The 13099-nt window shown below is 49.6% G+C and overlaps 3 protein-coding genes across 3 annotated transcripts; all 3 read left to right on the top strand.

The window, feature by feature from the left end:
• Positions 1 to 3786: 3786 nt before the first annotated feature.
• On the top strand, positions 3787 to 6296 carry BO85DRAFT_472635 (glycosyltransferase family 2 protein; the record flags this gene model as incomplete). Its single annotated transcript, XM_025662570.1, has 4 exons — positions 3787 to 4670; positions 4738 to 5635; positions 5711 to 5902; positions 5964 to 6296. The coding sequence occupies 4 exons, from the start codon at positions 3787 to 3789 to the stop codon at positions 6294 to 6296; spliced, it is 2307 nt and encodes a 768-aa protein (XP_025510366.1).
• A 1426-nt stretch (positions 6297 to 7722) lies between these two features.
• BO85DRAFT_453968 (SDR family NAD(P)-dependent oxidoreductase) lies at positions 7723 to 9174 on the top strand. Its single transcript, XM_025661171.1, has 4 exons — positions 7723 to 8200; positions 8267 to 8496; positions 8553 to 8654; positions 8728 to 9174. The coding sequence occupies exons 1-4, from the start codon at positions 7923 to 7925 to the stop codon at positions 8919 to 8921; spliced, it is 804 nt and encodes a 267-aa protein (XP_025510367.1). The 5' UTR covers positions 7723 to 7922; the 3' UTR covers positions 8922 to 9174.
• Positions 9175 to 10626: 1452 nt separating this feature from the next.
• On the top strand, positions 10627 to 12332 carry BO85DRAFT_407827 (putative amino acid transporter; the record flags this gene model as incomplete). Its single annotated transcript, XM_025657378.1, has 7 exons — positions 10627 to 10793; positions 10844 to 10857; positions 10908 to 10980; positions 11027 to 11358; positions 11405 to 11763; positions 11813 to 12154; positions 12206 to 12332. The coding sequence occupies 7 exons, from the start codon at positions 10627 to 10629 to the stop codon at positions 12287 to 12289; spliced, it is 1371 nt and encodes a 456-aa protein (XP_025510368.1). The 3' UTR covers positions 12290 to 12332.
• Positions 12333 to 13099: the final 767 nt, after the last annotated feature.

Here is a 13099-nt window from a genome sequence, read left to right on the forward strand (position 1 = left end):
ACAGAATTATTGTGACACCAGGACTGTTTCTACCAATTTCAAGACCTGACATACTTATCAAGGAGTTTGAAGGGCTTAGCTGAGTGTCTTCCAGGCCTCGAATATTCAGCAAGTATCCGATCCAACACAATAACCTTGGTTGGTAGGTAAGGGGGCTCCCCTCTTTTTGTACCTATGCAAAGTAACCGTAGATAGATGGTCTCATACACAATCGAGAAAGAGAATCATGAGAATGATTTGTGAAACTGTTCCCCTTGATCTACTCGGATTGAATTACTCTCAAAGTGCGAATAGGACGGCACTCGCATACATACCATGTGTCGATATTACTTTCCACCAAGACTACTAGTAGTATATATTGGTGAACCTGTGTAAAACACCGTATTCAAACATTACGAGAGAAGCTCAATGACAAAACACATATATCAACAGCTTCGTACTACTCTTCATTGATAATTCTAGAAACAAAGACAGAATTCCTAGGCACGATACACCGCAGGATGCACTTGGTGTTATTTTCCGACCTACCGTAGCCGACAGTTCAATAATAGCGGGCATTGGGAGGTACCTAATGTTTACAGGTGCATCATTTGTGAATGTTGATGTTTTGGCCATCCAAGGACATAGCAACTGATCTTGTTGTCTTCTTCGTGTCTCCTTATCTGTATGTACGTTTGCTGGATCAGCAAAAAAATTTCGAACCGGTCTGACACTACTTTGTCTACCTCATGAACATGTTTGGTAGACATACCACCATTGCACTTACTGGAAGACGCCATTCATATCGCTATCACAGGCTCGTGACCGATCGACTGGTTTCGAATGGTATGACCATCGTCAATTCTTTCACCTTCTCCTAAGTTCTCGAAGGGTACATCTCCAGCTCAGCTGAACCCGTCAGATATGATGCTTGGATTCCAACTCCACTCTTCGCATTCTTCGATTGTCCTAATGCTGTCGCTCTAAGGTCACATTATGAATCCTCTGAGAATGGGCCGGTTAAGTACAGGCTAACAAAAATGACATCTCAGCACCAGGCACGCTTTGACCTCTGAACACTGAATCATGTTTCGGACTCACTGAGTCAAGCATTCTCCACGGCAACAATGAGTTCGAAAGATGCAATGCCTGCTGATGAAAATAAATAAAATTTTGCTGCTTGACACACAGCTCAAATACGACTCAGTCAAATTTCTCAACAATATCTATGATATACACGAAGAATGGGACAACCCTATGGGAATTTGTGGACTATGCCGTGGAGTTGGGCGGCATACTTGTAATCAGCGAGTGAGACATGGGCCCGCAACGGATACTCCTTGCTTTCTCTTCGAATCCCGAAGAGCATGACACCTGCCGAACCATGAAAAGACTGGCTCTATAGTAGCACATCGCCGCTGTCATGGTGGAAGGTTGTTACACGATGTCATGTCAAATGATTAGTCTACTATCCTCATTACCAATAGGATCGTACACGATGACCGCAACCTGTAAGGCCTTTGTCTCAATGCGACACGAAATAGCTCCAAGAGTTGGAGAATGCATATCTTAGGGTTAGCAACATTGCGAGTACCTCACAAGGCCATCGCGCCACAGCGTAAGGAGAGCTTCTCACCCTGTGCCGGAAAATACAACCGCGACGTATAATTGGAACAGTGCATGTCATAATGAAGAGCCACAAAGATGCCTACCGCTGCGACTCAGGTCCTATTCGATGATTGAGTCGGATTCAGAAGAATCTACACCCTATGAAAGGCCTGGACGCATGACAGTACTAGAGACTTGGTGTGCCTATCCCGAAGTCATGTTCCACTAGAGCAGAATCTTGGTTTTCCTCGACAATGAGTATTATGGCTGTTGCCTTGTTCGGACAGTGCTCAGCTCTCTTACTATCAGTATTGTCCATGCGCACTAGAGACGTCCCTGCCAAGCTCGACTATGGGGGAGGAGCGGCATCAGCCGTCCCTTAACTTCGAGTGTAGCAGTTCTGGAAGATTGTACCCGACCACAGAGAGCATGATTGGTCTGGCGGCTTAAGGGGTAATGTTTCCCGTCATTATGATTGGGCCCTAATTAAATGATGCTGGGACACTGTTCTTGAGGTATCCCTGGTATGCTGCTTCTGAAAATCCTGTCCTCTTATTGCTTCCTTGATGTGGTTTTATCCCTTCTTTAGCTTGCTACTATGTCGATAATCTACTTCTATTATGTTCTTGATTTTATATTTGTCATCGCTTGCTGAGTCTGTATTTCGGTCTGGTCGCATCAATACCAGCCCGACCATGAAGCCTCCTCTGCGGCAGTCCCTTGCAGAATGGCAACCTGTGCTGGATTGTACCCTCTGGAGATCTTCATTCTATGATAACCATTGCCAGTGATGAAGGCGCGTTAACGGTGGTGCGGCTGCCCGTGAACACGAGATGTACCAGCAAGAAGGCACGGGCCGTGCGATGCAGCCGGCCCTCCAAAATTAGGAAATAGAACCGGGTAAACAAACAGTGATCGGGGCCCACGAGACCACTGGTATCTGAGTGATCTCACATGAATTGCTTAAACTCCAACGTTCAGTTCAATCGGTTACACAACATCGTCCGTTGTGAAGGCAGGCACAGGCTTAGCGTAATTGATATATTCCCATTCTCGGCTGCCTCGCCCATAACTGATGGACTTCAAACCTCTACGATGGACATAGCTGACCTCAATAATTGACAAGCCCATAAAGAGATGGCAAGCCATGGCTTTTGGAGCTCCTACAAACAGCCCACTCTGGTTGGCGGAACTCATTCCCCATATGAGAATAGAATTGCCTGGATCATTAGGAGTAGTCATCTGTGGTGGTGGGTGATCCGCAGAGGTACAGCCACAGTGAGATGTTGATGGATGAAGGGCAGAATACCGGATCCCATTTCCTGGTATGCGGCCCAGCAATGTGGGCGGGTTTATTATCCGTCCACCAGATGAAACCATCTTTTCCAGTCTGCCAATCATCTCCCTTCACCACCATCCTACTGTACCTGTGAATCGAGTCAGTGTCTGGTCCTGTCGCGAGCCCCAGCAAACCAGCGTCTCAGAACGCCGATCTCCCTGTTTACCCCTTGCCGCCGATGGGGATGCCGTGACGCCAGGTGCGGGCGGCAAAGATCCCCACCAATTCAGCTAGTAGCCTGAAGGAATAGACGTGAAGCTGTTGGTTAGGTCCACGGGACCAGCTGGGAGGACGAAAATCCCCAGGGAGGCTGCGGGAACACTCCTGTCCTTGTCCGTGGAAGCGAAATGATCATTCTGATCGGCTCAGTCGCAGCGAGGAGCTTTCACCTTTCTTCTAGGGTTCGGATCATGGGAATCCTAAACAACACGACTGCGTATTGACTAATATCAGATAAGGTAGAATTAAAATAAAAGCAACAACCAAGGCAGATGCCCCAGATCCTCGGTCCGTGCGCAAGGAGCGTAGCATACTTCAAAGCCAGCTATGCTTTAACTGCATGGCGCTGACTCGGATCTCCGCTAGACGTTGTGAAGGCAGTGTTTATGGTCTATGGGGTAGTTAATGCACAATCATGCCATCGTGTAGATGTCATGACTCGTTCGATAAGAGGCCTTCAGGCCTCGACCTGTGTAACCACCATTAAAGAGACACGCATTGAATTCGACCTGCAGACATTCCGTGACGACCGATCGTCCAAAATTCATTATATAGATAAAGGCGGACAGCCCAAAGCGCGCACCTAGTGACAGGTCACAAGGCCGGTCTGAAGTGCGGTAGCGATAGGCTAACCACTCTACATGCACAGTCCCTCTGCTGCCGAGGATGCTGACCCCGGAGAGACCCCTGGCCCTTATTGGGAACTATGCCAGGGGCCTCCCCAGGCTTGTTCTCATGACCCTGATCCTGCAGAGTGGCCTCAATCAGGCAGCATGGTTACTCCATTCGATGAGCCCCTCACAGAGGAAATTGTTATTCCCGAGTCTCTTCTAGCTGCCGCGTCACTCAGGCAGCTATGGAATCAGGCGTCCCTGCAACCCTGGTTCCCGCAGCCGATTGCTCCAAACCCAGCGGAGGAGGTGTCTGTCATCAAGCGAAGAAAACCTGGCGCCAGCTATCCGGCCACTGGAGTGGATCCAGGCGATGCCCGACGACGACAAACGAGTCACTCGGGGGCTTTGGAGGAAGGCAGAGGGACAATATACCCGCTTCTAGAGGACCAGGTGGTAGTGGAAACGCCGCATGGACCCCAAGGAGTGTATCCGGTGGAGCTCGAGGGTTGTATCCCTAATTCCGCATCTCCTGACGGGGCAGGAGTAGTTCGGGCTGTGAGCGAACAGCCTTCCATTAGACCGGACCCCCCTCCTGCCATCGAAACGAGAAGTTTCAGTCAACCCGCGAAAGCTTTTCGCCAGTCTTTGCGGAGTGTGATGGGTCGAGCCCGCGATAGCAGCTTGGGAACCCTCTACAACCGGGCGACTTTGGTGAACATTAAGCACGAACGCAGATACTGGGTCCAGTTGGTGATCGAATATGGCACATACACGGTCTACGTCGCATTCGTGTATTTCGTGCTGGTGGGGATGCCTCTGTGGAAAGGTGCTATCTACTGGCTGTACTGGTTGATGCGCCACAAGTTCATCTTACAGGGAGGCTGGGCCATTGTCATCAGCCTGGCAGTCTTGTAGGTTTCTGCCCATCCGAAGCCATGAAGAGACATCGCTTATTGTTCCGTGTTCGCGTCTACTTAGTTACTCGTTCACGCCACTTCTCGCTACCTTTGAGCAAGACGCTCCGGATCCCGAGTTTTATGAAAGTCGCCGCATCAGTCCGACAGCCCCCGATACTGCGTTGCTCATACCCTGCTACAGAGCAGCATCTGTTTTGGGCCGGACCCTCGAGGCAGCCGTGAAGATCTTCCCTCCATCACACATATTCGTGATCGCGAATGGAGATGCCCTAACGCCAATTGACCATACTGAGGAGGTTTGCCGCCCCTATGGAGTTAATCACATTTGGAGCCCAGTCGGATCGAAGATCATCGCCTTATTCGTTGGATGTTACGCTGCTAAGAAATTTCGCTATGCTCTCCTTATCGACGACGACTGCATCTTGCCGCCTACCTTCCCCGTCGTAGTGTCCCGGCTTAGCGACACTGTCCGCTGTATCGGCTACACGATTAAGGCTGTTGCTGCGGACTCCTCTCCAGGGACATACTGCCAGCAAGCGCAGGATCTGGAGTACAAGCTGGCGGGGCTGCAGCGCACCTTCGCTGGACGCATCGGCAGCGCTACATTTCCTCATGGGGCCATTTCTCTTTGGGAACGTTCATTTCTCCGAGATACCCTTCAGGATCATCCCGGATTCTCCATCAGCGAGGACTGGTTCCTGGGCAACAGCTGTCGACGGCTCGGCGGAAGAATCCAGATGTGCAGCTCTGTGTTTGTGGAAACTCACGCGCCCCCTTCGTTTCTCTTCGCTCCCGAGAAAAGACGGGGTGGATTTGGGGAGATGACCGTTTTCAAGCAGCGATTCATGCGGTGGAACTTCTTTCTTGTCAACGGCCTGCGGTACAATGTAGCTTACCTCGTGAAATCGTGGAAGTTGGGAGTTTACGAAATCGGCACGAAACTTTTCGTACTGCAGGAGGTATGTCCACCCTCTCTTCCCCTGAACTCCCCTCAAGGAGTTCTGAGATCAACGATGAGACCTAATGTGCACCAGTTGTATGAGACTGTCCTTGCCATTCTAGCCCCGTTCGTCCTCCCAATATCCCTCGTCGTCCGCCCAAAGTTTTGCATTTCTCTCATCATGGCCACATTCGCGCTGTACCTACTGAACGCCATTGTCTTCAACGAGATTCACCTGCGATTGAAGCAAGAGCGGATCAGCTTGAAGATTATCCTGTTTTACTATGTAAGATGAGCCTCCCAATGAAATATTGCGCGGTGTATTTGAGATTAATCTGAAAATGCAGATGCCCTACAAGATCATGATCGCCATTATCAATGTCGGAAGCAACTACTGGTCTCTGTACAAATATGCCCGGTATTTTGCCAAGCGACGGCCCAAGCTCACGGAAGACCACAAAGCGGTTGGACTGGTACTGAAACTGGAAGAGAGTGCACAGAACCGTGGCCCTGGTTCCACTGGGCTGGGACGCAACATGACTGTGCGCTCAGTTGGCGTGCGACGGAGCAACCGAATGAGTAGTGGGCCGGGCTTAGCTGCACTTCGCAACCGGTGGTCCCTACAAAGTCACGCTGAAGAGCCGGAGGTGACGGACGTTGTAATTGAGCCCTACACATAAGCTTCATGCGGAAGCAGCCTAATATACTACTGTGGATAGAACATTGAACCCTCTTTCTAGGTTCGCAACGCCTTCGATGCACTAGTCTCTTAGCACTGCGATGCCTTGCATCCTTCCGTTAACCCTAATCTTAATCTTCGACAGCCCACCTCTATTAACCTATCTTCAGCACGGGAGCGCCACCGTGGCGGTGGCTATGGCTATGACTACTGCTGTTGAAGCCTGCCAATGTGTATATACATTCATCCGAATCAATTGAAGCTGGAAACAAAATCATTGGATCGAATACTCCTACTTAAGATGGCCATCCCGGATTTCTGTCATGAAGGTTTGTGAACATTCTTCCTTGTACTACACCACTAGCATATCCATCCATCAACATACGCATCGCACAAATGGCTGCTTGACAAGATCTTACTCCTTTATGCCCCGAGAATGCCCCCGTGGAAAATACCCTCCGACCATGAATGAATGTCTGAATCGATGGGAATGGCATGCCATTTGTAATGAATCAATGAGGCTCTCGAGCTTTTTCCGTTGGTTAAAGTTTGCATCTGGCATGTCTGTCTTCCCTTTCTAAAGGAGGGGGTGGCTTTGCTCATTTTATGACACGTTGCACCCTAACATTCCTGCACGTCCCACGTCCTAATTAGGTTTACGATCATCCCTGGCGGATATTTCCGAATTTGAACTGTTTGTTTTGCTTCTTTCTTGTTTTCTATTTTCTGTGAGCTAATAGGAATTTTGACATGAATCGTGATGATGTGTGGTTTGGGAGAGGCTGGTGTGTGGCTATGCTTGTATGTATGTGGGTATCTTGGCATTGTAGGGATGGTGTTGGTCGGTGGGTTTGATAGCTGATTAGCTGGCTGGAGGTTTGACCTTTCTTATCTTTGTGTTATGTGCGAGAGATCTGTATCATTTGCATGTTGGTTAATATCTTGATGACATGCTCTGCCTCGGGTTTTGCTCTTGGTGGTGACAAGGCCCTGGATACATACACCATGCATCTCTGGCAGTGGCTTGATCGCGATTAATGTTGCTAACCTATCTCTATACTGGCTCTTGGAATCGCTTGGAGTTTACGCAATCCTCCCTTCTGAGGAACATTGGCAACAGACGGCGGTCGCAGCGGTGATTTTCCTGGACGAGGACCTCTCAAATCGTTATACTATTTTGTCTTGCTGCTTTGTTAAGCCAACTTCTAGTATGTTGTTCTGGACACTTGTAGTCGTAGTATTGAACGCTCTGACAGTGTACACCAGAGGAACAGCAGGCGGGGTACATACAGCTGTAGTATTTGTTGTTCAATCATAGCATCGGATATGCTCCGAGAGAGCTGCTGCTGTGCAACTCAATTGACCGCAAGGGATGATATCTCTTTGTCTGGTTCGCATCGACCGCCTCTACCCCGCACAACTCCCAACAACAGGTCAACCCCCCTCAGTATCATGCAGCAGAATCCACCATTGACCACTCAACAGCTGCAGGAATACGAATGCATCAAGCTCGTGTCGGCCGACAATGTCTGTCCCTCGATACGAGGACCCAGGAGTAATCGGTATATCAGGTTGATCCCTTTCCTCTTAGCTGCGAGCTATACTCCCCCTAGAGTTTGTCACCATCATGCGTCTTCTCAACAAGGTTGCTCTCATCACTGGCTCGTCCTCGGGCATTGGACGGGCCATCGCCTTGCGTTATGCTCGTGAAGGAGCCAAGGTTGTCTGTGCGGACATCACTCCGACTGCACGCTCGCCGGTGCCGAATGAACTGGACATTACTACCCACGATGCGATCAGTCAGAAGGGAGGAAAGGCCTTCTTCCTCCAAACTGATGCGGGAGATGCATCACAGATGGAAAATGCGGTGCTGAAGACTGCACAGCATTTTGGTCGGTTAGATATGTATGTGTGACATGACACCAAAATTTCTATCTCATGGAACCTGACGACTTGACAATCTATATGTAGTATGGTCAATAATGCAGGCGTCTCTCTGGAATCCCGTACCCCGGCTCGCATTCATGAAACCACCAATGAACTGTTCGATACCACCATGCGGATTAACACTCGCTCGGTCTTTCTGGGTAGCAAGTATGCCATCACGCAGATGTTGAAGCAGGACCCGCATCCATCGGGCGATCGGGGATGGATCATCAACTTGTCATCCATTCTTGGGATCGTGGCAGCGACGGAAAATCGTAGGTTGAATCGAGGTAGACGGCACAATATTGTTGATGATGCTAAGCTGTGACAGCATCGTACTGTGCCTCCAAGGGGGCTGTGAGTAATCTTACGCGTCAGGTAGCGTTGGACTATGCGCGCGATCGCATCCATGCGAATGCTATTTGTCCGGGTTGTAAGTATTCTCACTTAGTTTTCAAGCCTTTTGTGTAGGGATAGTCGTGGGCTATGACTGACAAGGCATGTAGATACCAGGACAGCTATCTATCAAGAAACGACGGAGTATATGCACGCCGCGGAGGACTTGATCCGACGACATCCCTTTAATGGGCCCGGGTTGCCGGATGACATTGCGCGGGTGGCCGTGACGCTGGCGAGTGAGGATGCCAACTGGATGACGGGAGCTGTGATTCCTGTTGATGGAGGGTATACTGCGCGGTGAGGTCGCAGCGGATACATGCAGTGTAGGTAGAGGCCAGCGAAAGCGAGCATGTGATGTCTTTGAATACTCTGAGCTGCACCTCAATACTACAGCTAGTAGTATTATCCTTTAATGTGTATGTCGCATTAATGAGATAACTAAGTAATGGATTGGTCCCTGACCTGTGGGAGAAGTAACGTGAAATGATACTACAGAAACAAAAGACGATAATGGATTCTGCGAGAATATGTAGCAAACCTGAAGATAATCTCTGTCTCAATGGGATATATATTATCACAGAGTACAGGGTCTAAATGGATAAGAAAGATTGATAATTCTGTCGTAAATAGGATTATAAAAATAATAGACTACAGATCTGCAATCTGCTAATTCCAAATTTTCTTAAGAGTTAGTTCTCAATATAGTGCCACCAGCGGTACTCTCCTATCGTTGAACCACCACCCTAAGACAGTACTACCAGTATGTGTGGAGAACAATATATGCATGACGGCGTTTGGCCGCAGCTGCTATGCCAATTGAAACAAGCACCTTGCCAATGAAACGCTGCGGAGCATATACTTTGTGAACTTTGAACTCTCATTGGAAAGTACTACGTCCAAGCTATCATGGACTGCTACTTTTAACTTTAAGCTCTTCTGGAAAGCATCGACGATAGACATGGTGTGCTGTCTTCGGACCCAAACACACCGGTATCTGCCTGATATGCAGCCTAGAAATACGCGGCACAATTCCTGGGCACCCGGATAACTCGGTTCTCCGTCGTCGTTGAAACAGACGCTAACCCGCAAACAATATCCGGAGAAACGAGCAGGCAGTGGGTGGCAAGGCGGATGGCCTGCAGCGGGTGGAGCATTGCCGCGGGGATTTCGCTTTAAAAGCAGACCGAGATGCACGAAGGAAAGCAGTGTCCATCAATCAGAAGCGAGCGATTAGCTGACGAGCAAACGATGAGCTAATGATCAGTCATTTGTGGCAGTCATGAACAGACCGAAAAAGCGATAAGTGGCAAGCAGATGTAACAATGCTTTCTAGAAGCACAATCGGAATCCCACCGAGCCGACCAGGGCCAGGGTCACCGCACCAATCAGCGTCCAGCGGAGACGCGGCTATCGTCGGGGCGCGGCAGGGTTGGGCGGGGCGGGAGCCTTTCTGTTACTTAATTTTAACCTCTCTTTTGCCTCATTGGCTCGCCCAGCTAAAAATACACTAAAAGAAACTGCTGGCCTGTGGGGCAGGAACACCAGGATCTTCCCTTTTTCTTTTTTTCGATACTGGCTAACTAACTATGCTGCTGATAAGAAAAATTGTATGAGGAAAAAAAGCTAGATGCAGATGCAATTAGCGGGTGGGCACGGCCCTCGGCCTCTCAACGGACAAGCCACGCCCGTGCTCCCCCCCGATGTAGTAACCGCGACTCAACGTGGCAGGGTATCTACCTACCTTTCTATCTTCTGGTTCTTCCTTCCTTCTTCCTTTCCTTCTCTCATCTGGCCTTTCGTCTTCCTCCGTGTTCAACCTCGACCTTTGTGTGGCCGGCAGCTCATCCTGCAGAGGCTCAACCAGCGGAGGACCAGATCGTCATCGACCCACCCGTGAGAATTTTTTAGTATCAGTTTCACGTTCATCGGCACTTTAGCTGCTGCTGCTACTGCTGCTACTATTTGCATCTATCTGCAACTAGACACAGCTCTCATTTCTAGTCACCATGCGTTTGGACGGCGTTGCCCCTCCGCCCGATGCGGTTGAGCCCAAGAGTCAGCGGGAGAAGGATGAGGACGTGGAGGACCTCAAGGCGATCGATGGTGCGCCCGAGGTGGATGCCTTTGGCGATGAAGCTAATGCGGAGGTCAAGTACAAGACCTTGAAGTGGTGGTAAGTACTTCTGTCGCGCGTGGTGATAGACAACAAGCTAATGGCACTAGGCAATGCGGAATGTGTATGTGACCAGGACGATAACTACAAACTGCGAGATACTAACCAGCCTAGTCATGATTGCTGAATCCGTGTCGCTCGGTGTCTTGTCTCTTCCGGCTACTATGACGGCCCTGGGTCTTGTTCCGTAGGTCAGCGCCTTGATGCTTCTGCGCTGCGGCTAACCAGTGCAGCTCTCTCATTCTCATCATCGGTCTTGGTATCCTCGCCCTTTACACTGGTTATGTCATTGGTCAATTCCGTGAACGCCACCCTTACATCCACAACCTTGCCGATGCGGGAGAGATCCTCATGGGCACTTTCGGTCGGGAGTTGTTCGGTCTGGGCCAGATCCTCTTCTCCATCTTCATCATGGGTAGCCATATCGTCACTTTCACTGTCATGATGAACACTATTACCGACCACGGCACCTGCTCCATCGTGTTCAGTATCGTCGCGTTCATCATCTGTCTAGTTCTCTCGCTGCCCCGCACCATCAAGAACTTGACCTACATTTCCACTGCCTGTAGGTTTGCTTTCCCCGTTTGTGCAGGGCGAAGCTAATGAATTAGCCTTCCTGAGTATCTTCTCTGCGGTTATGATCACCATGATTGGTGTCGGTGTGCAGTACAAGGGCGGTCAGAACATCAGCATCACCACCGAGACCAATCTGTACACGGCATTCAGTGGTGTGACCCAGATCATGTTTGCTTACTGCGCCCACGTCGCCTTCTTCGGTCTGATCGCCGAGATGGAGGAACCCAAGGACTTCCCCAAGGCGCTGTGTCTGCTGCAGGGCTTCGAAATTTCCCTCTACGTCACCGCCGCCATTGTCATCTACTACTATGTGGGTAATGGAGTTGACTCGCCGGCTCTGGGATCGGCTGGTCCTGTCTTGAAGAAGGTGGCCTACGGCATGGCCATTCCTACTGTGAGTCTACCCCCTTTCGGTGTTCGAGGATTTGTTCTGATGTGTGTAGATTATTGGTGCTGGTGTGGTCAACGGACATGTTGGTCTCAAGTACATCTATGTGCGCATCTTCCGCAAGTCGGGACGTATGCACAAGAACGACTGGGTCTCTGTGGGATCCTGGATCGGTATTGGCGTGACCTGCTGGGTGATTGCTTGGATCATCGGCGAGGGTATCCCCTCTTTCAGCAACCTGGTCAGTCTGATTAGTTCGCTGTTTGCCAGTTGGTTCAGTTTCGGTCTGCCGGGTGCCTACTGGTTGCACATGAACTACGGCCAGTGGTGGTCGAGCCCGAAGAAGTGTGCTCTCACTATCATCAACATGCTCATCTTTGCCATTGGTGGCGCTATGGTAAGTTTTACCTTCTTCTTTATTCTGGGTGAACGCATGCTAATTGTGTAGTGCGGTCTTGGTCTGTACGCGTCCGGCAAGGCGATCCACGACGACTCGTCCCGGTCCAGCTTTTCGTGCGCCAACAATGCATAGAGTACTTGGGAAAAAAATTGGATGACTCGACGACTAATGGGAGGCGATTTAATGTATATAAAAGCACAATCCATAGAATCCGTATCATTTCGTGCTGAGCACGTCAATCAATGTGCATACTGTTCACAATGCCTGCTTATAATATCCGAGAGAGCAGATATAACTCGGGCCATAGACCTGTTCGTCTGTCTGCCAATGATTTGAGAACAGAAGACAATTTCCATTTGTTAGTCTGATCAGACAATACTCTCAGATGAAGACAAAGTCACATGGTGGATACTGAGCTACGGCCCTCACCACACGGGAAGGTGCAACAACTTGCCCGTTACACACTGGCTATGTCTCGGGGATGCATTAATTGTTTGAGCTACACTAGTTAGCTCACGTTATGCAAGACCATGGTTAGTCTGATCAAATCAATCCAATTGTCGAGGGTCAGATCTAGTCTGTGGATGGGGACTGCGGCTGACGTTGCATGTGAAAATGCGGCTGAGGTGGACCGATGATCTGGCGATAATACAGACAGAACAATTCATTGAATCCTAATTGAAATCCAAAGACCGCAGATCGTGCCATATGAGGAAGTGGACAATGCATGGATATTGCATCGAAGATTGCATTTTACTGGATGCTGTTTACTTCACCATGCAATAAAGACTGCACTGGTCTGTCCTGCAGATTGTTAGGGTTGGTCAACAGCATTGATCCTGGACCGACAATGGCAGGATAGTGAGCCTTCGCCACGGACTCAGCTCGGCTGGTCGGAGTATATTAAATGCGACCTGAAGATAAGCTGCAGATGAACTGCTG

This window comes from Aspergillus piperis (assembly GCF_003184755.1).
Source record: "Aspergillus piperis CBS 112811 unplaced genomic scaffold BO85scaffold_31, whole genome shotgun sequence".
NCBI classification, from domain to species: domain Eukaryota; kingdom Fungi; phylum Ascomycota; class Eurotiomycetes; order Eurotiales; family Aspergillaceae; genus Aspergillus; species Aspergillus piperis.

Excerpts from the sequence above, each read along its gene's own strand:
- BO85DRAFT_453968 (XM_025661171.1), top strand. The coding sequence starts at position 7,923 with ATGCGTCTTCTCAACAAGGTTGCTCTCATCACTGGCTCGTCCTCGGGC. Across the intron at positions 8,201-8,266 it reads CATTTTGGTCGGTTAGATAT|TATGGTCAATAATGCAGGCG; the intron begins GTATGTGTGACA and ends ATCTATATGTAG. Across the intron at positions 8,497-8,552 it reads CGTGGCAGCGACGGAAAATC|CATCGTACTGTGCCTCCAAG; the intron begins GTAGGTTGAATC and ends AAGCTGTGACAG.